Source organism: Gekko japonicus, unplaced genomic scaffold (genome assembly GCF_001447785.1).
Source record: "Gekko japonicus isolate JY-2015 unplaced genomic scaffold, Gekko_japonicus_V1.1 scaffold2836, whole genome shotgun sequence".
NCBI classification, from domain to species: Eukaryota; Metazoa; Chordata; class Lepidosauria; order Squamata; family Gekkonidae; genus Gekko; species Gekko japonicus.
Genome location: NW_015161489.1, coordinates 18,289 through 44,375, shown reverse-complemented (window position 1 = coordinate 44,375; position 26,087 = coordinate 18,289). Strand labels below are relative to the sequence as shown.

The 26,087-nt window shown below is 49.3% G+C and overlaps 1 protein-coding gene across 1 annotated transcript in view; it reads left to right on the top strand.

The window, feature by feature from the left end:
* Positions 1-18,561, top strand: part of LOC107125723 (A.superbus venom factor 1-like) — a 97,192-nt gene extending 78,631 nt beyond the window's left edge. Inside the window, 10 exon segments of the mRNA XM_015429177.1 lie at positions 1,440-1,590; positions 2,785-2,836; positions 3,653-3,740; positions 5,956-6,045; positions 7,826-7,931; positions 10,610-10,699; positions 11,164-11,250; positions 13,365-13,448; positions 14,311-14,446; positions 18,263-18,561. Of these exon segments, the coding sequence (XP_015284663.1) occupies positions 1,440-1,590; positions 2,785-2,836; positions 3,653-3,740; positions 5,956-6,045; positions 7,826-7,931; positions 10,610-10,699; positions 11,164-11,250; positions 13,365-13,448; positions 14,311-14,446; positions 18,263-18,404 (1,026 nt within the window). The 3' untranslated portion in view covers positions 18,405-18,561.
* Positions 18,562-26,087: the final 7,526 nt, after the last annotated feature.

The following is a 26,087-nucleotide window of genomic DNA, read 5'->3' as shown; positions in this document are numbered from 1 at the left end:
TTCTTCTTCTTCTTCTTCTTCTTCTTCTTCTTCTTCTTCTTCTTCTTCTTCTTCTTCTTCTTCTTCTTCTTCTTCTTCTTCTTCTTCTTCTTCTTCTTCTTCGGAGGCAGTGATCTTGTTGTATAAATTAGCAGAGAGTAATATAAGTGGAAGTATACTCATGTACGGTTTACCTTTAAAATATAAACTTTACTAGAGAAAATTAGAGAAGAGAGTTACATGAGAAGAAATCAAGGGCCAGCTATGCACCAGTGCAAAACACAACACCGCAACCCTAGAGTCAGATTCGACTGGCTTTCGAGCAAGGGAACCTTTACCTTTAGTGGACTCATCCCTAAAATGGTGTCCAGGATGTCCGGAAGCCCCTAAGGAGAGACTTGAGGTTGGGTTCCAAGGTAAAGGGCAGGCGTGCTTGTAGAGTCCCAGGTTCCACTCTTGCAGTCTTGCACGAATGTTGCGGCTGCCTAAAACTCCCTGTTCCACAGGCTGTATTCAAAGCTATGTGATGATTCTTCAGAAGCAATCGATGCGCAGAGAGAGAGCCCCTCCCGTTCATTCCAGTGACACTCCTCCCTCCTTCCTAACCGATGTTTTAATTGGTGTCGTGATGTTTTGTGTGTATCGTTGGTCTGTCTTTAAATTGTTTTAGTGATGTGTGTTTGGGGAGCGGTTGATTTTACTGGTTGTAAAGTGTGATTTTATCACGCATGTTTTAAATTGCTAATTTGCCCGTTCAGTGGCGGTTAGCCGGTTAGCCGGTTGAAGGCAGAAGGGCGAAATACAAATGTTGTATATAAATAATAAAATACATTTGAGAAAGGGAAGGTTATGGTCAATGGTGCCGTAAGAATCATAGAGTCATAGAGTCGGAAGGGGCCGTAGAGACCATCTCGTCCGACCCCCCTGCCCAATGCAGGACCAGCCTAGAGCATCCCTGACGAATATTCGTCCAGCCTCTTCTCAAAAGCTGTCAGTGAAGGGGAGCTCACCACCTCCCTAGGCAGCTGATTCCACCTCTGAACCACTCTGATCGTGAAAAAGCTTTTCCTAATATCCAGCCGATACCTTTCGGCATGTGACTTAAACCCCGTTGCTTCGGGTCCTCTCCTCTGCTGCCAATTGGAACGGCTCCTTGCCCTCCTCCAAACGACAGCCTTTCAAATATTTAAAGAGAGCAATCATGTTCCCCCCCTCAATCTCCCCTTCTCCAAACTAAACATTCCCAAGGCCCTCAGCCTTTCCTCGTAGGGCTCAGTCTCCAGACCCCCTGATCAACCTCGTCGCTCTCCTCTGCACCCTCTCGATTTTGTCCACAAGGCAGGTGTCGACTTCTTTCTCTTACCCATCCCCTGCCAACTTACTGTCTCTTTCACCTGACACCCTGGAACACTGAAAATGAGTACGATACATGCGAATACAATACGTCGCTTACTTTCCAGACCAAGATCAACGAAGACTTCACCGTGAAAGCGACCGGGCAGGGCCAGGCCACCATGACCGTAGTGACCTTGTACAACGCAAAACTCCGCGAGGAGGCTGCTCCCTGCAGGAATTTTGATCTGCGGGTGACCACCAAGCCCGTCCAGCTCCGTAAGTCCCAACGGTGGGCTTTGGGTGGCCAGGAAACCCACATGCTTCCTCTCAAGTCGAACGGCTGCGTAATTCCTGAGGATTTGTAGGAAGGAGAGTTAGCCGCAACTTGACAGCCCTTTTCACACACAAATGTGGGGATGGGGTATCCACACTAGCATTCCTGTACATAGATGCCTTACTAAACTATGGGCGAGGATTGTCAGGGTTCCCAATAACACGTACCGATTTCCCACAGCCGCTGCTCTGCACTCGCTCCTCTCTTTGCCCCGATGGTACATGTCAATTTCCCACTCAAAGCCGCGCGGCCGCATTTTGACCCACGGCTTTGCCTGATTTTGCCCGCGGTTTCGTAATTCTCAAAAAACAAGATCACGAAACCGCGGGGGAAATCGGGCGAAGCCGCGGGTCAAAATGCTGCCATGCGGCTTCGAGTGGGAAATTGACACGTACCATCGGGGCAAAGAGAGGACCGAGCGCAGAGCGACGGCTGTGGGAAACCGGTCTCAGTATCGACAGCCAATCCTTGAGTAAGAAAAGCTTTATTGATCAGAGAGATGGAATGCCACGCAGTCTTAAGTGAGGAATGGGGTATTCAAAATGGATGGCATAGTTATACAGGTTTCGTACACGGCCCCCTGACACCTGAGGGCCAATAAGGTAGCTCAAGGTCAGCTAGATAAGACGTTCAGCAGCTGCGGGGAGGAGAACTTTTTCTATGGCGGGATCACCCGACAAGGATTAAGGTTGCCAACTATGGCTTGGGAAATTCCTGGAGATTTTGGGGTCTGCAGCCTCAGGCGGGCAGGGTTCGGGGAGAAGAGGGGCTTCAGAGAGATATAATGCCACAGAGTCCAGCCCCCAGGGCAGCCATTTTCTCTAGGGGATCTGATCTCTGTCGTCTGGCAATCGGTTGAAGTCCCGGGGATCTCCAGGCCCCACCTGGAGGCTGGCATCCCTCCTTCTAACTTGTACAAGTGAGCACTACCAGCTTCAATAAAGCGTCAGATTGGAAAACGCATATCTGCGGCTTATGAGAACTTCTTTGCAAGAGACACGAAGTGCATAGCTTGTGGACCAGTCCTTTTTTCGCAGACTCTGGTGTCCAGTGACGGCCTCTTCCCAACCGCTTCGCACAGCATGGGTGTTATGCAGAGAGGCTAATCCCTCTCTTTCTCTCAAAACAACTTCTAGGTAAGGCAATAGACGGAGTCCTTGGAGCAGTCGAGATCGAAATCTGCGCCAGGTGAGAACGGTGGGCGTGAAAGGTAACTCTGGGCCATTATGGCAGTTCAGATCACAGAGGGAGAAGCCGCTAGGTTCGAGCTCAGGAGCAGCTCAGAGACCAACAACATTTTCAGGAAATGAGCTTTCGAAAGCTCCCTTCATCAGATACAAGTTGGAATGGAGATCCCTGAGCTCTTATATCCCATTCAGAAGGTGGGAGAAGCAGATGTTTTTAAGAGAGAGGGAGGGAGGGAGGGAGAGAGAGGTGGGAGGGAGAGAGAGGGGGAGGGAGGGAGAGAGAAGGAGGGAGAGAGAGAGCAGGAGAGAGGGGGGAGGGAGGGAGAGAGAGATGGACGCAGATGATCCCTTGTGCCTAAACTCAGGTTCAAGACTTGCCTTGGGAGGGAGAGAGAACCCTGCCCTAAACTCAGGCTGAGAGGGAGGGAGAGAGAAGGAGAGAGGGAGAGGGAGGGAGAGAGAGGGAGGGAGGGAGAGAGGGAGGGGGAGAGGGAGGGAGAGGGAGGGAGAGAGAGAGAGGTTGTAGTTCCTAAACCTGCCCTGCCTTGTGTGCATTTGCCAGTCCCCATGATGCATTTGGCCCACAGTGCTGGAGAAGGAAGGGCATCGGCCTCCCCCCCCACACACTCTGTTTCCCAAGGCAACACAGTCCCGGGGCGCTTTTTGCCCTGTTGTGGGGCTGCTTGTGCTCTGAATAGTGTATCCTGTTGTGTAGCATGGCCCTAGTGGTACGAGGAGGGGATGGAACGAACACCCGTCCCTCTCTGGGCAAAGAAATCCATTCTGAGCGCGTTCCCCCCTCTGTCTCTGACCGCAGGTACCTCCGTGATACCGATGCCACCATGACTATCATCGATGTCTCCATGCTGACGGGTTACGGGCCAGCCACGGAAGACCTAAAGAGGGTAGGTGGGACAATCGTGTACGTCACCAGCCTCTTTCCTGCAAGACAGAACATCTGTTCCCGGCCTGTTCCTCATAGGTGTGGGTCGGCACAACTGTGTTCGCCACCGTCATTTGCACTTTCTTTATTATTTCATGTAGAACCTCAGTGCAGTAGGCCACCTTGCAGTGTTCCATACGCAAGTGTCTTACATCTAATAGTTGAGCGTGTCCCCTCCAGCCCCCAGAATGTACCCTATGTTTTTGCCATTGACTTCAATGGCTCATAGGCTATAATGGGGCTGAAACTGACATTCGGCTGGCAAAGACTCCTGAATGGTCTGGTACTGCCGAAATTGACATGCAGGAGTCTTTATGCCCGTCAAAATTGATTCTGCCTGATTCGGCCGAGTCCGAATGTGGCCGAATTTTTTCTTTTTTTGCACCCCCCTACTGAAACTGCCAACCTAGCAGTTCGAAAGCAAGAAATTGCAAGTAGATAAATAGGGACCACTTCGGTGGGAAGGGAACAGCGTTCTGCGGCTTAGTGTTTAGTCATGCCGGCCACATGACCACAGAAACGTCTTTGGACAGCGCTGGCTCTTCGGCTTTGAAACGGAGATGAGCACCGCAACCCTAGAGTCGGACTCGACTGGCTTTCGAGCAAGGGAAACCTTTACCTTTTACTGAAAAGTACCGTGTTCGATGCGTGGAGGACTCGGACCACGACATGCGTTCAGACGCGCTTATTGTACTTCCCAACAAGACACACAAACCGGCCCTGCAAGGCCAACTATATACACTCCACCCAGCACAGCTCTGTCCCCATTGGAGGGTTTGAATCTCCCGCCAAAGGTGCTATTGGTGGGCTTGAGGTGGACTAGGATCCTAGGTCCCCTTTGTGTTTGGAGACCAAGCGCCTGGTTTAGCCGTGGAGCCTGAGCGGTGGGTGTTGCCTCCTGACACACTTCCGGTGACATCAGGGGGTTTGGCCTATGCAAATGAGTTATGCGAATGAGCTCCTGCGCCTCTTTTTCTACGAAATGACCCCTACCTGGCAGAGAGGCAAAATTCTCTAGGAATCATGTTAGATGTCCAGCTTAATGTGGGGCTTTGGTGGATACAGAACGACAGTAGTGTGATTAGACGTGGCGAACGACTTGTTCTGGGTGGAGATGTGCAAAGCTCTTCTGAGAGACTCCTCTGCTCTTCTCGAATCTCTTGCCTCTTCCCTGATTACGTCCCGGGTGTTTAACTTCCCACTCAGAACTCAGAGCTCTTTCTTTTCCTCTTACATTGGCCGAATCTGCATTTCATTTTTAAAGCAGTCTTGATGCCGTCTTCCTTTATAGTGGTGTGATGCTTTTTTCGATCTGCTATTTTTTTTCCTGCCTGCTGGCCGGGAATGTTGCCAACAAGCCAACAAGCTATAAACTTCTCTTTACATTCAAAGAGTAGGATGTTCTCAGCGTTCAGTTTTGCCCAGCTATTGGTTTAAACAAGAAAGCAAAAATAGCCAAAGAACTGTAAAGACTGGGTGTTTAGTTTGCAGAATGTATGTATGTATGTATGTATGTATGTATGTATGTATGTATGTATGTATGTATGTATGTATGTATGTATGTATGTATGTATGTATGTATGTATGTATGTATGTATGTATGTATGTATGTATGTATGTATGTATGTATGTATGTATGTATGTATGTATGTATGTATGTATGTATGTATGTATGTATGTATGTATGTATGTATGTATGTAGAAGGGATTTTTCTCTAACATTTCAGGCAATATAAAAATCACAAAACAAGATCAAATCATTCACTCTTAGCTTGTCAGGCAAGGGACAAGTTTCGTACATTCCTCTATGTGCCCTCAGAAGGTAAACAGAGCAGATAAGCCTCCGATTAGCACTTTTTTGGGGGGTGGGGGGCTTAGAGTGCTTTTAAGCACATCCATTTGAGCCGGAGAGAAGCCACACAATCATGACGGAGCCGAAACCACAGGGCAATAAAACAGTGCAGACAGCAGAAATGCCAACAGTGCAGTAGAAGAGCAAAACCTAAGGAGACGTGGACATCTTTTTTGGAGGCGGAGCGAGAGTGTAGCCGAAGCAGTGGGAAATACCAATGCAGATTCCACCGTTGTGTTTTGCTGTCTGTGGCTCTGAGGGGCTCCTGAATGGTTGGTTGCTCTCCTGGGCTCTGCAGGGCCTCATGTTTTTGTCCTGTGTTTAGCTTTCCCAAGGTGTGGACAGATACATCTCCAAGTATGAAATCGACACCGTCCAGTCCGAAAGGGGGAACCTCATCATCTATTTGGACAAGGTAAATTGGTTCTTCTGTGACCAGCTGCCCAAGCCCTGGATGAGGCAGGTGGAAACGGGGTCAGGATCCTGCTCTTCTTCTTCTTATCCCCCTTTCCTTCAGAGCACTGGGGCTGCGGGCGTCTGGGCCCCACCTAGTGTGGGGCGTGGGGCAGCCGCTCCTGTCGGCCATTGTCTGAAACTGTCTGTGTTTGTGATGTGACCTACCTAGGGCTGCCGGAAGATGGGATCTGTCAGTCGTCTGGTGGGCCACACTGTATGGCAGGAGGGTCAGGCTTAGTGGGGATCCGCAGGTTTGACAAGTCCAGTCATAGTGCCGTATCAGTCCAGGTGCAGTCAAATTTGGTCGAATCTGCATTTGCGTTTTTAAATTAGTTTTGTGCTTCTGTGACGCCGTCTTTCTCCATGCTTCTTTGAATGTTGTTCGGAGAAGATTCATTTAAAGTGGTGTGGAGGTGCAATAAGAACATAAGAAACGCCAATGCTGGATCAGGCCAATGGCCCATCCCGTCCAACACTGTGTCACACAGTGGCCAGAAATACCAGGGGCCCTCAGGAGGTCCACCAGTGGGGCCAGGACATTAGATGCCCTCATTAGAAGAATGACAATGCAGCCGCCACGAGAGGGTGATAAACATACGCAGACATGCGAAAGTATACCTGCACAACTGAAGTTTGAAAACGAAAGCAAATGTAGACAGTTTTTTTGAAGATGGAGTCAGAAGGCTGGGACACCGGTGGGGAAGACAAATTCAGATTTGACCAAAAGGGAAGTGGTGCTTCCTCCACTCCTGCCACAAACGCCACCCCTCTCCTTCTGACGGCATTAGAAGGAAGGCACCCAGGCCATGGACGTCTCAGACTATTCAGTCCAAACTAGACGAGCCAGTGTGGTGCAGTTGTTAAGATGGTTAATGTGGTCAAAGTGCTGCACTAGGATCTGGGAGGCCCAGGTTTGAATCCCCACTCTTCCATGGAAGCCTGCAGGGTGACCTCGGACCGGTCACACGCTCCCAGCCTAAGCTACTTCACAGGGTTGTTTGTGAGGATAAAGGAGGTGAGAAGAATGGTGTAAACCATTTCAGGTCCCCATTGGGGAGAACGGCAAGGTATAAATGAAGGAAATGGGCAAATAAACAAATAACCCAGAGTTTGCCCGAGAAATGACAGTACACTGTCAACGCAGCAGTGATTTTGGCATTATTTTCCCCCTTCCAGCCAAGCGAGCAGCGGTGAGGGCCGGGCTGCCAGCCAGAGTTCTCCCACTATAGTGGGGGACATGTGAGCCATACGTGCACGTCTGCTGAGGCCTCAACGACTTTGGGTCTCAGGCATCCTAAGGTCGAATGTGCATTTGCATTTTTAAATCAGTTCCGTGCTGCTGTGACGCCGGCTTTCTCTATGCTAGTTTGAAAGTTGTTTGGAGATGATTCATTTAAAGCGGTGGCGGAGGCGCAGTGACAATGGAGCCGCCACGAGAGGGCGATAAACTCATGCGGACAGGCAAAAGTATCCTCGCACCGTTGAAGTGCGAAAACGAAAGCAAATGTAGACAGGTTTGTTTTTTTTAAAGACGGAGTCAGAAGGCTGGGACACCGGTGGGGAAGACAAATGCAGATTCGACCTAAAAAGCCGTCTCTGTCTGGCTCTCTGCCTTCAAAAGCATCTCTGCGGAACAACTTCATCAGGATCACATTGAGAGATGATGTGTCTCCAGTGCAAATCTGGTGGCACACAACAATGTATTCTCTTTCTCCCCCCCTCCCCCATGTCCATCCCAGGTTTCTCATTTGGAGGACGAATGTCTGAAATTCAGAGCTTACAAGTATTTTGAGGCTGGTCTCGTTCAGCCGGGATCCGTCACGGTGTACAGCTATTATTCCCTAGGTAATGGCAATCGCTTCTCTTCCAGTGAGCTCCGCCTGGCAGAAATTAAACTGTATAATAGCAAATTAGCACTTTGCAAAAGGTTTCCAAACCTTTTATTGTCTCCATTTTATGAGTGCAATCCCGTGAAATGAATCCCACACTCCAAAACAGGAGCAAGGGGCAGGGTCGCTAACCTCCAGGGGTTTGCAAAGAGAAAGGACAAAACCCTCCGTATAAATAAACCGCAAAAAGTACTCAGAGCACTAAAGATAATACTCACAAATTATATGCATAATCAGAAATAAACCTACAAAGCAATTGCAATACAAATCTTGAAATCCATACACTGTGCAACAGGAAAGGAGCGAAGTTCACGAGTCACAGAACAAAGGACTCAATTGCGAATTCCAAATTCAAAAGTCCATTCCATACACCAATGGTACTTCAGGCGAGTCGAATACTCTGTTCCTGAAGACGTAAAGTTCTGTTCATACAGCAGCTCAACAAGTTTAGTTCCAGCTGACAGGGCGAACCGCTGTTGTAGCGCCTCGGTTCACCAAAGCTTTATCCAGGATGGAACTGTAACAACTATGAAATGCACATACAATCACAAACTATTTTAACTTTAAAAAAAACAAAACCCAAATGCTGAAAACGACATACTTTAACAAGATCCAAAATTACTGCATAGTAAAACATTTCATGTCACTGTGTTCTTGCAGTGTTCCCTCTAAGCTGAGTTAGTGTGAGCTAGCTCACAGTCTTTTAGCCTCTGGCTCACAAGGATGGTTCCAGAGCAAACTAATTTATGCAGTAGCCAGCTCACAACTTTAATGTTGGTAGCTCAGAAAGTAGATTTTTTGCTCACAGGACTCCACAGCTTAGAGGGAGCATTGGTTATATGCTTAAATGAAGATTGAATCAAACACCATTCTGATACGTCAAACCGCACTCCAGGTATCTCTAATAAACATTCAAATACTTTCTATTAAAAAGACAATGACTCATAACATCCAAAAGTCAACCTACATAAAGTATACCATTAACATAAAGCAAGACAAATCCCACTCCTGATTTAAACCATTAGGGGACATTGTATCCAATCTGAAAATCCATTTCATTTCCTGCTGCAAGAGGACCCTGCCAACATCAACAGAATTAAACATATGAGGTATGTATTTGAAAATTACAAAAAATCTCAGTGCTTCTGGATCATGATTGAAATTTACAAAGTGGTCCACTAAAGGAGCATCTGTCACTTTGTTCTTAATTCTAGAGCGGTGTTCCAGCACCCATGATTTCACAGGTCTAACTGTGAACTCCCTACCTAGAGGAGACCACATGGACAGACTATGGCATATACTGTTCTCTTAGAGGAGCAAGTGGTAGAGCTCTTTAGTATTAATTAGAATCCCGTTCTTGGATGCACAGTTTCTTTTAGCTGTAGACAGAAGGCACACGCTAAACATGTTCCCACATTTGTGGTGACCTACAACTTCAGGGGGATCCTGTCTGGCATTTAAAGCATCAGATCTTATTAAAATATCCTTTATATTTTGAGTGTGTCTGAACCCCACCACTTGTTACTCACAGCCACTCTTATTATACAGGCCAGCGGAGGATAACTCTTGCTGCAAAATGCACTTTCCTGCTGAAAACGAACTGGCCAGTACCCAAGACTACGGCAGTCACAGTTCCCTTAGGAAAATGGCCTGCCCCAGCTAGAGATGTAAAATTTCTGGAAATTTTGAATCTCGGGGGAAAAAACGGTTTTTTTCCGGGTTTTACCGGGGGGAAACAGAAATTTTTGGAAAAATTGGAAAAAAATGCTATATTAGCATTTCTTTTGTCTTTTCTAGATTGAAAGTCATTCTGTTACTTTAGGAACATAAAATATTACTATGGACATTTTTACTTGGCATGAAATTATCACAACTAGCATATTAAAAATATAGAGTATCCAAACAATTATTACAAACAGAATACCCACCCGCATGCAAAAACAAAACTGAAACTTTTTAATTTTCTTCTGACAAAATCACACTTCCTAAAATGCATCTTGTTCTTGCATTGGAGAGTTCACTTTGTAACCTAGGACTTGCTTGTCCTCAGGGCACAGAAATTAGACCAATCTGATACCATATATATATATTTTAGAAATGATTTGGAAAATATTTGAACACCTTGTCTTAAAATATTTTATTCATCATGTTAAAATAAAACGTTCCATAATCAATTTTTTCCCCTTTTCTTTTTTCAATTTTTCCAATTTTTCAGGAAAAAAACAAAAAGGCTTCAGGAAAAAAACGGGGAAAACACTTTTTCTTCAAATTTTTCCGTTTTTTTTCCCGGGCCTTCACATCTCTAGCCCCAGCCTGGGAAACTTGTGCGGCCAAGCCTGCCCCCTTAATGGATTGCCATTGCACCAGGTCCACTGGACGTGTCCGCTAACATCTCTTGGGAGACACAAGTCACCAGCCTTTACAGATATTCCCTGAAGGACTTGAGAGAGTACACAGTCAATGTGGAATTTGGGTGTCTCTTTCTGTTCCTCTGACAAAGGAAGCTTTGACCCAAAACATAATTCCGCCAATATCTTGTCGGTCTCTAACACACTCCAAAGACTCATATCTAGACGTTCGACTGAAGACCAACACAGGTACCCTCTGAGACGATCTTTCTGCTCCTCTCTTCAGATGACCGCTGCACCAAGTTCTATCATCCGTCCCAGGGAAGCGAGCACCTCAATAAGATCTGCCACGGCGACGTCTGTCGGTGCGCGGAAGGTAAGGGTGGGGCAGAGCGGGGAGAGGAAGTAACTGCTTCTGCTGCTCACCAAAGATCCCCAAGGAATTTGTGATCTCCAGTTCTGCAAGGCTGGATCTTTGTGTCTCTGTGGCCTTTCAAGGGGTCTGGAGTTGTTTGTTTTCCAGCTTTGCAAATTGTGCAGTTTGGCTGTTCAGCCTGCTGAAACGAGCAGGACCTTGTGTGCTTTATAGCGCCCACGGTACAATCCTGGAGGTCTGGTTGCACGATGCTGTTAGTTGTTTTGGAATCTCTGTCCAAAGCTGCCCTCTGGCTGCCCCCCCTGCCTCCCCTTGGCTGAGACGGGCTCCGCCTCTGCTGCGCTCAGGGTTCGGGGAACGAACAGCTGGCAACCCCTCTAACATGTCCAGCTCGTGACACCCGGGGGGCTTCCTAAGCGACCACCTGTGCCTTCATGGTCTTCCCCTCTGCTCTCCTCCCAAAGAGAACTGCTTCTTGAACAACCAAAGAGATGAACCCGTCGACCTGCAGGAGCGAGTTCTGGAAGCCTGCAAGCCAGAAGTAGATTACGGTAACTGTACTTGGATTGCGGGGGTTATTGATTTACATTTATTTATTTATTTGTTCCATTTGTAACCCGCCCTCCCCGCGAACAGGCTCAGAGCGGCTTACATTGATCGGTTGCTGTTCAGTGTTCCCTCTAAGCTGAGTTAGTGTGAGCCAGCTGACAATTTTTTAGCCTCCAGCACACAGATTTTTTGTCCTCGCTCAGGAAAGGTGGCTCTGGAGCAAACCGACTGATGTCGGTAGCTCCCAGAGTAGGATTTTTGCTCACAAGACTCCACAGCTTAGAGGGGGCATTGGTTGGTTTGTGTCCAGTAGCCCCCACCCCCTCCTTTGAAAGGTCAGTGGTGGTCAACGCCTCAGCTCACCCGCAGAGTTTGCCTCCTGGGCGGCGGCCTCGTGCCCAGGCTATCTCCATCTGCGCGACCGGGCTGCGGCTGCCCAACTTTTTATCTGTGGCAATCGAGAGTTGCCGGTCTCAAGGAGGGTCAACACCGAAAACACCGTGTTGAAATAATAAACACAATATTCACATGTACTTGTAGCTAAATATATTTGCTTTTTATACACAACATCGACTCTAGTGTATTGTAAACACTTTCAAACTACAACATCACATTTCAAACACTTTCAGACTAAGTTCTATAACACGAAGAGTCCAACTGCCTTCTTCCTGATGGAGGATAAATACCAATGTACAGTTATTTAAACCGAACAATGCAGCAACCTATTGTACATTTCCCAAGTGATGATCCATCAGGTAAAGCTAGCAGGCAGCTTCTATTTCTCACTGTGACGATTCAGCGTAGCCAGCAAGCCTAGTAGATGTATTTTCCCATGAGGTGATTCAGCTAGCAAGCAGGCCTAGCAACACGCCTCCCGGGCATAACCTGCGTGTTTCGAACAAGTCTTCTTCAGGCATATAAATTTTCCTGGAACCACAGCTCTTGAATTTACCCATGCATAAGTCAGACAATGTAAACATGGCTGTTCTGGTTCTCCATGGGAACATCCCAGAAAGTCCTCTCCAATAAAGCACAGCTGCGCTACTGTTGGAGGGGGGCCTGGAGATCTCCCGGAGTTACAAATGATCTCCAGAAAACAGAAATCAGCTCCCCTGCAGAAAATGGGGGCCGATGGAGGGCGGATTCTGTGGGATGATACCCAGCTGAGGGCCTTCCCCTCCCCCAACCCCCCCTCCCCAATGTTCCACTCCAGAATCTCCAGGAGTTCCCCAGCCCAGAGTTGGTGTAGGCCTCTGCAGGCCTCTTGCCTTGACCAGGGTGCCCCAGGATAGCCCGATCTCGTCAGAAGCTAAGCAGGGTCGGTCCTGGTTAGTCGTTGGATGGGAGACCACGGAGGAAGCCCAGGGTTTCTACGCAAACCGCCTTTGATCATAGCTTGCCTCCAAAATCCTTTCCGGGGCTCAATGCTCCCTCTAAGCTGTGGAGTCCTGTGAGCGATTTGGCTACTGCATAAATCAGTTTGCTCCGGAGCCCTCCTTCCTGAGTGTAATATATCCAGTTCTGACCACGTGGCCGGCTTGGGCTCCACGCGGTCCAGCGCAAACGTCGAGCTTCGCTCCAAGAGACAATGGACTATGCAGATACTAGCCCATGCCAATCAGTGGGCTAGGTTCCCATCTGAGAGCCTATGGGACTCTCGGCCACTGTAAATAACCTATTGGGAAGTGGGGGGGTGTTATGGGTGGCGGTTTCACAGGGAATATAAGCCGGCCTGCGAGCCGGGTAAAGTTGTCTTGTTCTTGATCTGATAAAGTACGCTAAGCTGAAATCACTCGTCCGTCTGCGTACTTTTCACTGAGCTAAGACAGAAATGTGTGAGCTGGAGGCTAAAAAACTATAAGCTATGTGTGTGTGTGTGTGTGTGTGTTGGGGGGGGAGAGGTATTTGTGAATTTCCAGCAAGGTGCAGGAGGTTGGAGTAGATGACCTTGCAGTTCCTCCATTAAGCTGGAGGGAACATTTTTTATTTTCTCTAGTTCTAAAGGGGGGGGTAGATGAGCCGGGAGGGTTCCTGCCACCAGGGTGGGGAGAGATCTCTGTTTCGAGAGAGGAGGCCCGTGCATGAACTAATGCCTGCTCTCGGTCTTTGTTTTAAGTGTACAAGGCCAAGCTTATTCGAATTGAAGAAGAAAACGGTTACGACAACTACATGATGGAAGTTCTGGAAGTTATTAAGGAAGGTAAGAATTTCCTTTCTGAAGGGGGGGGGGGCTCAAATTTAAAACTGAGTTCTCCCAGATTAAACACTTAAACACGACACCAAACTGGCTCTCATGGGTACAAGCTTTCGAGATTGAAGCTCCCCCTGGTACCTGACGAAGGTAGCCTTGACCCTCGAAAGCCCGTACCCCCAAAAAAATCTTGTTGATGTCTACAGGACTCGAGTGTAACTGTTCTACTGGCTAGACGTAAGAGATTGCATATGATAAGTATCCTACCTTGGGTAAACCAAGGTGGTTATTAATCTGTGTCCTCGAAGGAGCTGCGGTGGCTCAAGTGGTTAAGACGCTGAACTGCAGGCTGTGGAAGGTCGGTAGGTCAGCAGTTCGAGACCCGAGTGTGCCGCATGACGGAGCGAGCTCCCGTCTCTAGTTCCAGCTCCTGCCAACCTAGCAGTTCGAAAGCAAGAAATTGCAAGTAGATAAATAGGTACTACTTCGGTGGGAAGGGGTGTTCCGTGCGCCTTGGTGTTTAGTCATGCCGGCCACATGACCACGGAAACATCTTCAGACAGCGCTGGCTCTTCGGCTTTGAAACAGAGATGAGCACCACAACCCTAGAGCCGGACTCGACTGGCTTTCGAGTAAGCGAACCTTTACCTTTACCTTTTACCTCGAAGATTAAAGACCATTGTTACCATACAGATTTTAACAAAGTAGTAACAGGATGGTAACAGGCTTTATTCTCCATCTCATGGATTAAAGTGGTCCCCCCCAGTAATTAATTCAGTTTAGCGTTAGTTGATTGATCTGCCAATTACGGTGATTCAGGCTCACAGCCGTAAGGAAAGAGTTTCTGAATGTTTTCCTCTGAATCCCCCAGGGAGTGACGTCAACCCGCAAGCCAGGCTCCGCAAGTTTATCAGCCACATGAAATGCAGGGAGTCTCTGCAGCTGCAGGTGAACACGGATTACCTGGTCTCAGGCCACAGGAAAGACCTGTGGCCCACCAAAAACGAGTACGTATTTTATTCCTTTCTTGGATTTATATCTGGCTCCCCCCATGTTGACTCCCAAAGCACCTAATTAAATTGTTCCACTGAGATTGTTGAGAACAGCCAATTGGCCAGGAAGACGAGCACAAGATGAAAAGTGGCCCGTCACTGTCCAGAGTTTTCAGGGGCCTGTGGAGGACTCTTCTCTGCCATGTCCTGATGGCATACACAGAACGGGGCAAACCCCAGAGCCAGAGGTCATTTCGGGGGGGATCGCAGGGGATCGCAGTTCCCCCGGGTGAGGTGTGGGGGCGGGGCACACAACGAAGCCCCACTCCCTGCTTCCGGCCGCCCCGCTTCCAGCCCTCATTCAGCCAGGAGGAGGCAGGAGAAGAGGGAGGGTAAGTTGCTTCCTCCCCGCCTCTCCCCACCCCTGCCTGCCTGGGGCCAGGGAGGGCCTTGGTGGGGCTTCCTCGCACTCCCGCCGGCCTTGCAGGTCCACCGCCGGGCCTTATGATATCAGGGGGTGTGGCATATGCTAATGAGTTATGCTAATAAATTCCCCTAGCTCTTTTTCTACGAAACGACCCCTGCCCAGAGCAAAGACCGTGGTTCCGAGAGGGATGTAACTATCACCACCTCTGTGGTTGCAGGAATGGACAAATACGCCTCCCCTCTTGCCGTTGCCATGAGTATCTTAGCAGTCCAAAGTTCCATTTCGATAGCTGGAGCAGGACACGGAAGCCCCAAAATTATGCCACTGCCTGGCTGAACTACGTTGCACATTTTAAAAATGAATTGGATTAGGAATTTCTTGATGCAACTCTCACTTGACTCGCTCAGATGGCAGTTGCTTCAGGGGACAAATTTGGATCGGGACTGCAGTTCCAGGGGACAAGGGGCATCAGAAAAACATCACCATGAGGGATGCCCTTCCAGCCCACTGAGTGGACAGAGAGTCGAGTCACGGAAACTGGGACCCGACTTAATTTTTTTTTTTAAGTAACCTCTCATTCAGCCCTTAGAGATCAGTGTTAATCAGAAATAGGGATGCCCGCCTCCAGGTGGAGCCTGGGGATCACCCGCAATTACAGCTCATCTCCAGCCGACAGAGATCAGTCCCCCTGGAAGAAATGGCTGCTTTGGGGGGGGGACTCTGTGGCATTGCGCCCCACTGCGGTTCAGGGATGCCGGCCTCCAGGTGGGGCCTGGGGATCCCCTGGAATTCCAGCTCATCTCCAGACTGCAGAGATCAGTTCCCCTGGAGGAAACGGCTGCTTTGGAGGGGGGACTCTGTGGTCTTGTGCCCCACTGGGGTTCAGGGATGCCAGCCTCCAGGTGGGGCCTGGGGATCCCCTGGAATTCCAGCTCATCCCCAGACTGCAGAGATCAGTTCCCCTGGAGGAAACGGCTGCTTTGGGGGGGGGACTCTGTGGCATTGTGCCCCACTGCGGTTCAGGGTTGCCAGCCTCCAGGTGGGGCCTGGGGATCCCCCGGAATTCCAGCTCATCCCCAGACTGCAGAGATCAGTTCCCCTGAAGGAAACAGCTGCCTTGGGTGGTGGACTGTATGACACTGTACCCCACTGAGGTCTCATTCCTCCCCGGGATCCATCCCCAAGTCTCCAGCAGTTTCCCAACCTCCATCCGGCAACCCCACCCCACCACCCCCACCAGTGGCCCTGGGGATCTGGCAAGCCTGGTCAGAAACAATTTTTGGGCATTCTACCTTTTATGTGTGTCCCCCCAGTTCCCCCTGGCTTGCTTCTTTCTCTCTGCGTGCTTTGAACAAATGTTCAGAAACGGGATCTGAGCCCCAAGGAACTCTTTTTGAGGCTAATTCCCCCCCCCCTCACCAGCTTGCTCCGCTCATGCCCCTTAACGAAGGGAAATGTTGAGGAGGGGGAGACATTTGCCTTGCTGGAGACAAGGAACTTGGTCCAGTTCTCCCTCCTGGGCACAGGAGGGACTTTCTCTATTACACACATCCGGGTGGCTGAAACTCAGGTCTCCCCTGGAGTAGTCACTGAAGGCCACAAGCAGTTAATACCTCATGGGTGGGAATTCTGCCTAAGAGCAGAACATTCTAGAGGGACTGGGCATCGTGGGTCATGAAATTGCATGGATCCTGTATGGATTTCTGCCCCTCGAGCCTATCCAGGAATGAGGGGGAAGCCGATACTTTTTCAATTAATTAAACAACAACCCAGAGAGGTAGGCTACCCTCTCTAGATTCAGAACAATATGCCACCAGAGTCTCTACAATAATCTATAGTCCCCTCCAGCTCAGAGCAGAGACTCAAATCTCTGAGCTGGCATGTAGCAACTCTAGCTCAGGATTGCACGCTTTACACTTAATGCTCAATGGTAGCGTGTAGCCAGCCAGGCACAGGGAAATAGACTTGGAATCCCAGTTACAACATCAAAGTCCAGTTAGAACCCAGAATAAGTTTATTCAATACAGAACTTAGCATAGACTAGAAAGATTTCAAAACAAGAAAGGCTAGGGCAGTTTGCCTTAACTAAACATTAATGCTTCACATTTACCAAGTCAGGAGCAATTATCAGTCCAGAACAGTCCATTGTGATAATCCAGTAGCACCAAGGGATTTTTAGCAGGAATCCCATCTTGTGCAAGCATGTGCTCAGCTCACCAAGCAATCCTTTCACCAAGCAATTCTCCAACAGACCACATGTCCAGGTGCAATAAAACAAGGGAGCAGAGAGCTCATGAACAGGAACAAGAACAGAACACAAGAGCAGTAGGGAGAGAATGTCTCCCATAGGGAATGACCAGTTATAGGCCCATTCCAGTCCCAATCAGCTGTGGCTATTCAGCCAATTGCGAGTGGACTCATGATTAGCCGTGGCCATGCAGCCAATCGGGAGCAGATAGGGGATGTACCCAATTATTGGTTGTCATGGGGACATGTGTGGATAGGCCAGAAGTTTGGAGACCATGCCTGCAAGCAATTGACCTACTTTCCAGGTACCTCATGGCTACGTGCCTACACTCATGTATGGCCTAGCTTCTAGCATGGGAGTGTGAAGAATGTGGGTTTATGGCATGGCATATTGAGGCCATCTGGGCCTCACCATTTGGCTGGTAACAGGAAATAAGGCACAGAAGACAGAACAGGAGAAGGCAGAAGGCTTTTAGAAATCAATATTTCTATACAGATCCTATCCTCCCTTACACTTGATTCCATGTCTCCAGAGAAATGCAGACCATTTTCAGGCACACGGCTGAGTTTCCTAGCGAGTTTATATGATAACGTGCATGGCTCATCTCTTCCGGGGATAGGCTTCTTTATCAGTTCTTTGGTCTTTTATCCCTTTATCGTCACAGCAGACACATTGTCTTGGGCACACGCACACTAAGGAGTTCAGCTTAGCTGTGGGTCTCGCAGTCTAGCTTAGAACTACCAATCTTAGGGTTACGGTGAGGGCCAGGGTTAGGGTCCAGGTTATAGCCTGGGGTTCTCCTGGAACGAGGGAGGCCTTGGGTTGCAACTGCAATGTGCCGAGAGTGCATGTGCCCCTTGTACGTGCCATGCAGTCTCTGCCCATTCCTTTCCGGGGTCCCAATGAGCCACGTGACCAGCAGTGTTCCCTCTAAGCTGCGCTTGTGAGCAGTTGCTCATTAACACAGGAAGCCCCGCTCAGCAGCAATCTGGAGCTGCACAGGGTCTCGCAGTGCCCATTGACCATTTTAAGATCACGGCAGTTGTGTTCTGCTCAGGATGTGAACTGCTCTGCTCAGTTGGGGGAATGAGAGGGAGCACTGATGACCAGCAGAGCAAAGGCGTGAAAGGCTCAATTCCCCTCCTCCCTTTTCCAGTGTCAACTACCTCATCAGCAAGGACACGTGGATCGAGAGGTGGCCAAGTGACGACGAATGCCAGGAGGATGAGTTCCAAAACCTGTGCAACGACTTCCTCGAGTTCTCCAACAGACTCAGCATTTTCGGCTGTGACAACTAACAGCGGAGACGTCGTCCGCGACAACTGCGTGAAGGCGGGACTGAGCCGACGATGCAGAGAAGACACCTCCCAGCCCAGCTCTCCTGTTGTGCCCCCCACCTTGTTTTTATATATGCATTTGTAGAAAGAAAAATAAAGAACAGATTTCTGACTGTGATGGCGTGTGAGTCGTTCATCCCAACTCCTCCCCGTTTTAAAGGTGGCTTCAGGATTCAAGCAGAAAGGGTTCCCATTTGCGTCAGGGCACCTGTAGCCGATTGTAGCCCTCGCAGCCCATGCTTGGCTGGATTGGTGGGTGAAAACTGGGTCCAAAGGACGGGGGCACGATCATTCTCAACAGAAAGATTAAAAAGAAAAAATAGATCTCAGCTACATACAGAAAGGAGCTGTGGTGGCTCAAGTGGTTAAGACGCTGAACTGCAGGCTCTGTGGAAGTTCGGTAGTTCAGCAGTTCGAGACCCGAGTTGCCGCATTACGGAGTGAGCTCCCGTCTCTAGTTCCAGCTCCTGCCAACCTAGCAGTTCGAAAGCAAGAAACTGCAAGTAGATAAATAGGTACCACTTTGGTGGGAAGGGAACAGCGTTCCGTGCACCTTGGTGTTTAGTCATGCCGGCCACATGACCACAGCAACGTCTTCGGACAACGCTGGCTCGTCGGCTTTGAAACGGAGATGAGCACCGCAACCCTAGAGTCGGATTCGACTGGCTTTCGAGCAAGGGAGACCTTTACCTTTACATACAGAAAGTTCTGACCACAGATGATTCATACAGCTACCTGGAAGCGACAAGGATAGTTCTAGCACTCGTCAGAAACGTTGTGGTCATCTTACTATAATTCGATAATTTCCGTAATTCGATTATTCATGATGTAGTTGCAAAACAAAAGCGTCTTTTCATTCATATACACAAATACCCACAGAATAAGGAAATTACGCTGAAAAGTCTGGGCCTGAATCTGCACCTGCTGTGTAATGCAGTTTCGGTCTGCTGTGGCACCATTCTATACGGTTCCCCCTTTGCCTCCCATTTTGGCTCGGGGTAAAAGCCAGCTGTCTGCATCAGACCTCACCATGGCAACCACGGGGGCACACGAGGGAGTGTGTGTGCCAGAGGGGGGAGGCCTCCCAAGGTTAGGGCACTGAGCTGCAGGGAGGAAATGGTACCTGCAAAAAAAAACCCAGCAGAAAGTAAAGGGGTGACCTGGTGGGGGGCAGAGGGGGGCTGGAAAGTGAACACGCTGGGTAAGAAACACAAAATACTCGGCGGTTGCCAGGCAGGGTATTTTGGGTACTGCCCCATGGTTCAGGGGTGGGTGTGCTTCTAACCCATCAGCAAAAAAATATGATCGCAGGAAAATGTTCACTGGCTGCTTTTACAACCGGGGGTGGGGGGGTGGGGGGGAGAATTCAGCTCCGGTTGTCTGCTTATTGCTCACAGCGGCTCGAGGGCAGGGAGGAGCAATCGGACCGGCTTAAAACCAAATCCAGATAACGCGGTGAGACGCTGTAGTGACTTCGGAGTTGCCACTAGGGGGCAGTAAAATGGTACAGACAGCCGATGCTGAGACGAAACAATAGGAGAATGGATGCAAGATGAGATGCAGGCAGAAGTTTATGGAATGATGTGGGACCAGCAGCACAGTGGCTGGAAAGACCGATGCAGAATGGATATGGGTCTTTTCAGCTTGTAAAAGAGATAGCTAAGTGGGGACATGATGGAGTTTATAAAATTACGCGTAGGGTGGAGAAAGTCGACAAAGAGAAATTCTACTGACGCTAATGGGCAATAGGTTTGAGACGGTGAAAAGAAGATACTTCTTTACACAGAGAATGATTAAAATGTGAGAGGGCCACCTCCAGAGGCAGCAGATTCTACTGTTGCACAACTCTCAACTGTAAAACAGTTTCTTCCTAATGTCCAGCCGGTACCTTCCCACCCTTAATTTAAACCCATGATTGCGAGTCCTCTCCTCTGCTGCCAACAGGACCATCTCCCTGCCCTCCTCTAAGTGATGGCTCTCCAAAGACTTCAAGAGAGCCATCCTGTCCCCCCCTCTACCTCCTCTTCTCCAGACTCAACATTCCCAAGTCCCTCAGGTTTTCCTCATAGGGCATGGTCTCCAGGCCCCCAATCATCCTTGTCGCTCTCCTCTGCATCTGCTCTGTCCTGTCCACATCCTTTTTGAAGTGAGGCCTCCAAAACTGCACACAATACTCCATGTGTGTGGCCTGATCAATGCAGTGCACAGCGGGACGATGACATCTTGCAATCTGGATGTGATGCCCCTTTTTTGTCGCCGCATCACACTGGCTGCTCATATTTAACTTACAGTCCACCCGTACCCCAAAATCTCGTTCACACACACTGCTACTCAGAAGTGTATTTCCATCCAGTATGCGTGTTCCTCATTTTTGTTACCCAGATGTAGAACTCGGCCCTTATCCTGGTTAAATTGCCTCTTGTTCACATCTGCCCACTTTTCCAGTGTGTTCAGATCTCACTGAATTCTGTGTCTTCTGATGTGTTTTCTGTTCCTCCCAATTTGGTGCCATCTTCAGATTTAATGAGTAGCCCCTCCACACCCTTATCCAGATCATTTGTAAAAAAAAAAATGAAAAGTATCGGGCCCAGAACCGAGCCCCCTGGCACCCCACTGGACACCTTCCTCCATTCAAATGAAATGCCAGACAACTACTCTCTGAGTGCGGTTCTCCAACCAGTTCCCCGTCCACCTCACTATCCTAGGATCCCGTCCACACTCCTCTAGTTTACCCATCAGAACATCATGGAAAAACCCTGTCAAAAGCTTTACTGAAATCCGAGTAAACAATATCAACAGCATTCCCTTGATCCAGTAAGCTTGTTACTCAACCAAAGAAGGAAATGAGTTTGGTCTGAACAAATTCATTCTAACTTTCCTGTATCACCAAGTTGTCCTTTAGATGCTCACAGACTGATCCCTTTAGAATCTGCTCCCGTATCTTCCCTGGGTCAGTGGTCAGACTGACTGGCCTGTAGTTTCCTGGGTCATCCCTCCTCCCTTTTTTGAAAAATGGAATACACCTGCCCTCCTCCAGCCTTGTGGCACGTCTCCCGTCCTCCAAGTGGTCTGGAAGAGGATGGACAAAGGCTCCGCAAGCTCTCTAGACAGTTCTTTGAGCACTCTTGAGTGCACACCATCTGGCCCGGGGGATCTTTAGGACCTCCTCTCTCGTCACCTCAATCTGACTCAGGTCTTTCAACACCCCTCCTGAAATCAGTGGTTCTGGAGTGGGCAAGCACTTCTCATCTTCCAGAGTGAAGACGGAGGCAAAAAATGCATTTAGCTTCTCAGCCATTTCCCTATCATCCTTCAATACTCCTTTTACCCGTTGGTCGTCCAAGGGCCCCACTGCCTCCCTGGCTGGTTTCCTGTTTCTCACATATCTGAAGAAGATTTCCGTGTTGTTGTGAGCCTCCCTGGCCAGCTTTAGCTCACTGTGACCTTTGGCCTCCCGGATGGCTGAACAGGGCCTGGCAAAACACAAATACTCCTCTTTACAGGTGTGTCCTTGCCTCCATTTCTTGAACATTTCCCTTGTCTCCCGTAGCACATCACGCAGTTGTCTGTTCATCCACACTGGATTCTTGGATCCCCTTTAAATACAAAAGTGATAACACAGTATAGTATATAACAACAACAACAAAAACCCACAGTATGAATAATGCAATCAAAGGCACTATGCTGAAGTGCAAAAGAACAAAGAATATTTATATAACACAAGTGTGTACAAACAGATACAATATAGTGTATACATATGACATACGACGACACAGAGTGTACAAAAGAAGCCGGCACACAGGACACAGGACGAAGTTTCCGGATTCCAATCTTCGTTCCATTGATACTTTTTCAGTTGTACCATACAGCGTCATATAGTGCTCAATATGTAGAAGCCTTCATGTTATTATGCAGGGGAAAATATCCACAATTCATATCAAACTAGTTTAAGCAGGGGCAACCAGTCATCCGTAGAAAAACATTCTTACATTGTCACTGAAGAAGTATCAACTGAAAAAGTATCAATGAAACTTCTTTGCCACGCTCCAGCATGGCCGCGTGATCGCCAGCGAACAGCCTAAGCATGAAGCCTCGGGGGACCGTGTGATCGGGCTACCACGCTTTATTTTGCTCCCCCCCACGTTATTCTTTGTTCTTTTGCACTTCAGCATAGTGCCTTTGACTGCGTTATTTATAGAGTGCTTTTTTGGGGGGTTCTTGGAACCCCTGCCATGTTTCCTTCTTGTTGGAATAGCGACGGCTTGAGCTTGCAAGAGCTCTTGCTTTAGGAGAGCCCGCCCTCCACTTGCTCCCTTCCCTTCCAGCAGTCTTGCCCATGGAATGATTCCCATCATGCCCCTGAGTTTATTAAGAGCTGCCTTACTGAAATCTACCCTACACGTGTGGTCAGGGCTTTTGTTGTAGAAAAAGCCCAGCAGGAACTCATTAGCATAATAGGCCACACCCAACAGCAGAAACCCATTAGCATATTAGGCCACACCCTGACAGCACAGCTCATTAGCACATTAGGCCACACCCCATGGCTTGCCCAGGCGCCCCCGTGCAGGGCATCTTCCAGGGGGCCCCCTGGCCCACCCGCCTTGGAGTCCGGGGGGGGGGTTTAGCTCTCCAGGCCTTTCCTCTGTAGCCATGCACACAGAGGTTTTGGCTATAGTGGCCGTGGCCCACTCTGAAGCCAGCCGAAACTCCGTTCCTGTGCGTTCCTGCCCAAAAATAGCCCTGCGTGTGGGTATGAACTTCCTTGGCCCCCCCACAGCCAAAGGAATTCTAGCAGGACACGGTCACTTCCCCCTAAGGCCCCCACCACCTTCACCCTGTCTACCATCTCTTGCCTGTTGGTCAATATTAAGTCGAGTGTGGCTGAGCCCCCCCTAGATTCCTCCACCATTTGATGGAGGAAGCAGTGGCTGCCGGTGGGGGGACTCCCATTTCTTCCTGAAGTTCTTCCCGCCGAAGTGCCGTCATCGTGTTTCCGGCATTGGGGGCAATGTTCTTGGTTTTGGGCAAAACTCTATGACTTTTTTGGCCTCAAAACCATAGAGTTTTGCCCTAGAGCATTGCCCTTGACATCAGAAGAAGAAGAGAAGAGATTGGATTTGTACCCCAGCCCTTCACTACCCAAAGGAGTCTTAGAGCGGCTTACAAACTCCTTTTCCTTCCTCTCCCCACAACAGAAACCCTGTGAGGTAGGTGGGGCTGAGAGAGCTTTGACAGGAACTGCTCTTTTTCAAAAACAGCTGTGCCAGAACTATGGCTTGCCCAAGGTCATCCTGCAGCTGCAAGTGGAGGAGTGGGGAATCAAACCCGGTTCTCCCAGATTAGAGTCCGCGCACTTAACCACTACACCAAACAATGATGTTACTACCGGGGGATGTCACCGCACTGGCGCCAGCAGTGCCGGGAGGGGGCTTCTCAGGGGTGGCGCATCCCCCACCAGCCAGCTGGGCCACAGTGGAGTGAATCATAGAATGTTAGAGTTGGAAGGGACCTTGCAGGTCATCTAGTCCAACTCTGCAGGAGCATAGCCGAAAGATACAACACACCCGAGAGATGGTCGTCCGGCCTCCGCTTGAAAACCTCCAGCGAAGGAGCATCCACCACCTCCAGAGGCAGACCGTCCCACTGCTCAACCACGCTAACAGTTAGGAAGTGTCTCCTGATATTTAGCCGGCAACGACTCCCTTGTCATTTCCACCCATTAGATCTAGTCTTGCAATCCGGAGCAAGAGAGACTATATCCGCTCCATCTTCTACATGAAAGCCCTTCAGATACTTGAAGACTGCAATCCTGTCCCTTCTAAGCCTTCTCTTTCCCAGGCTAAACATACCCAACTCTTTCAGCCTTTCCTCGTAAGACTTGGATTCCAGCCCTCTCACCCTCCTGGTTGCCCTCTTCGGGACACGCTCGAGCTTGTCAACATCCTTCCTCAACTGTGGTGCCCAAAACTGTGTCCAGCGAAGGAGCCTCCACCACCTCCCGAGGCAGACTGTTCCACTGCTCAGCCACTCTTACAGTTAGGAAGTTTCTCCTGATATTTAGCCAGTATTGACTCCCTTGTAATTTCCACCCATTAGACCTAGTCTCACAATCCTGAGCAAGAGAGAATAGATCTGCTCCATCTTCTACATGACAGCCCTTCAGATACTTGAAGACTGCAATCCTGTCCCCTCTAAGCCTTCTCTTTCCCAGGCTAAACAGACCCGACTCTTTCAGCCTTTCCTCATAAGACTTGGATCCCAACCCTCTCACCATCCTGGTTGCCCTCTTCTGGACACGCTCGAGCTTGTCAACACCCTTCCTCAAACGTGGTGCCCAAAACTGGACACAGGACTCCAGGTGAGGCCCCTGAAATTGGAATGGCAGCCATAGAGGAAGTTGTTGGCCAGACAGGTCAGGAACGTGCATGACTCTGCACCCTTTGCAGAGTTTTCTGAGATCAGAAGGGGCTTCTCTGGGGAGAAGGGAAAGCAAAAGGGGACAAGACCCCTGGCTTCTCTCACCAAGTGTGTGGGGAGGTTAAGACTGGGAGGTAAAGTGCTTGATGCTGCCATCTAATCCACAGGACCTCTGCGTGAGAACCGTCTCTCGTTGATGGTTCATTACTCAACCTAGATGGGAAAACACAATTTAAAAAAAAAGAATCAGAAGAGATGGTGAGTTAACCAGCCTGGACCAAGGCTGCCTGGAGTTCCCGGCAAACATGTGCGAGGGGGCAGGGGAGCGCGGGCACTGCAGAGAAGTGACGAAATGTTACGAGAAGGGCCGTTGCTTCACAACAGAGGTGCAGGCCAAAAGGGGCTTCAGTAACCTGAGCGGGAAACAACCAGTTCTCCCCAGGTCAGGCACAAGCCAGGGGATTTCCCTGCCATTCGGGGAAGCTGGCCAAGGAAGCAAAAATAATGCTTCGGTTGTTAAAAATTCCAGAGAAGAAGGTGGGGACTGCTCCACAGAAATGCTAAACAAAGAGTTCTATTCAAGATGCAAAAGCGAAGAAGAGTCCCAGAGCAGTTTTCCCTCTAAGGTGAGTTAGTGTGAGCAGGGGTCATTTCCTGCAGGAGCGCACAGGAGCGGAGCTCCGGCAGTAAAGAGCCCAGGGGGCGGGCACATGCAACAAGCCCCACCCCCTGCTCCCAGCAGCCCTGGGCCACAAGGAGCAAGAAGCAGCCAGGTAAGTTGCAGAGCTCCCCCCCCCCCCGCAGGTAGCAATCCAAAACAGTCCAGTGGCACCTTTAAGACCACGTTTTATTCAGGTACAAGCTCTCCCTCCTCTGCGAGGACATAAGAACATAAGAACATAAGAGATGCCAATGTTGGATCAGGCCAAAGGCCCATCCAGTCCAACACTCTGTATCACACAGTGGCCAGAAATACCAGTGCCATCAGGAGGTCCACCAGTGGGGCCAGGACATTAGAAGCCATCCCACTGTTGACCCCCCCAAGCACCAAGAAGACAGAGCATCACTTGCCCCAGAGCCCCTATCTATACCTTGTGGCTAATAGCCACTGATGGACCTCTGCTCCATATGCTTATCTAATTCCCTTTTGAAGCCGTCCATGCTTGTAGCACCCACCACTTCCTGTGGCAGTGAATTCCAAGTGTTAATCACTCTTTGGGTGAAGAA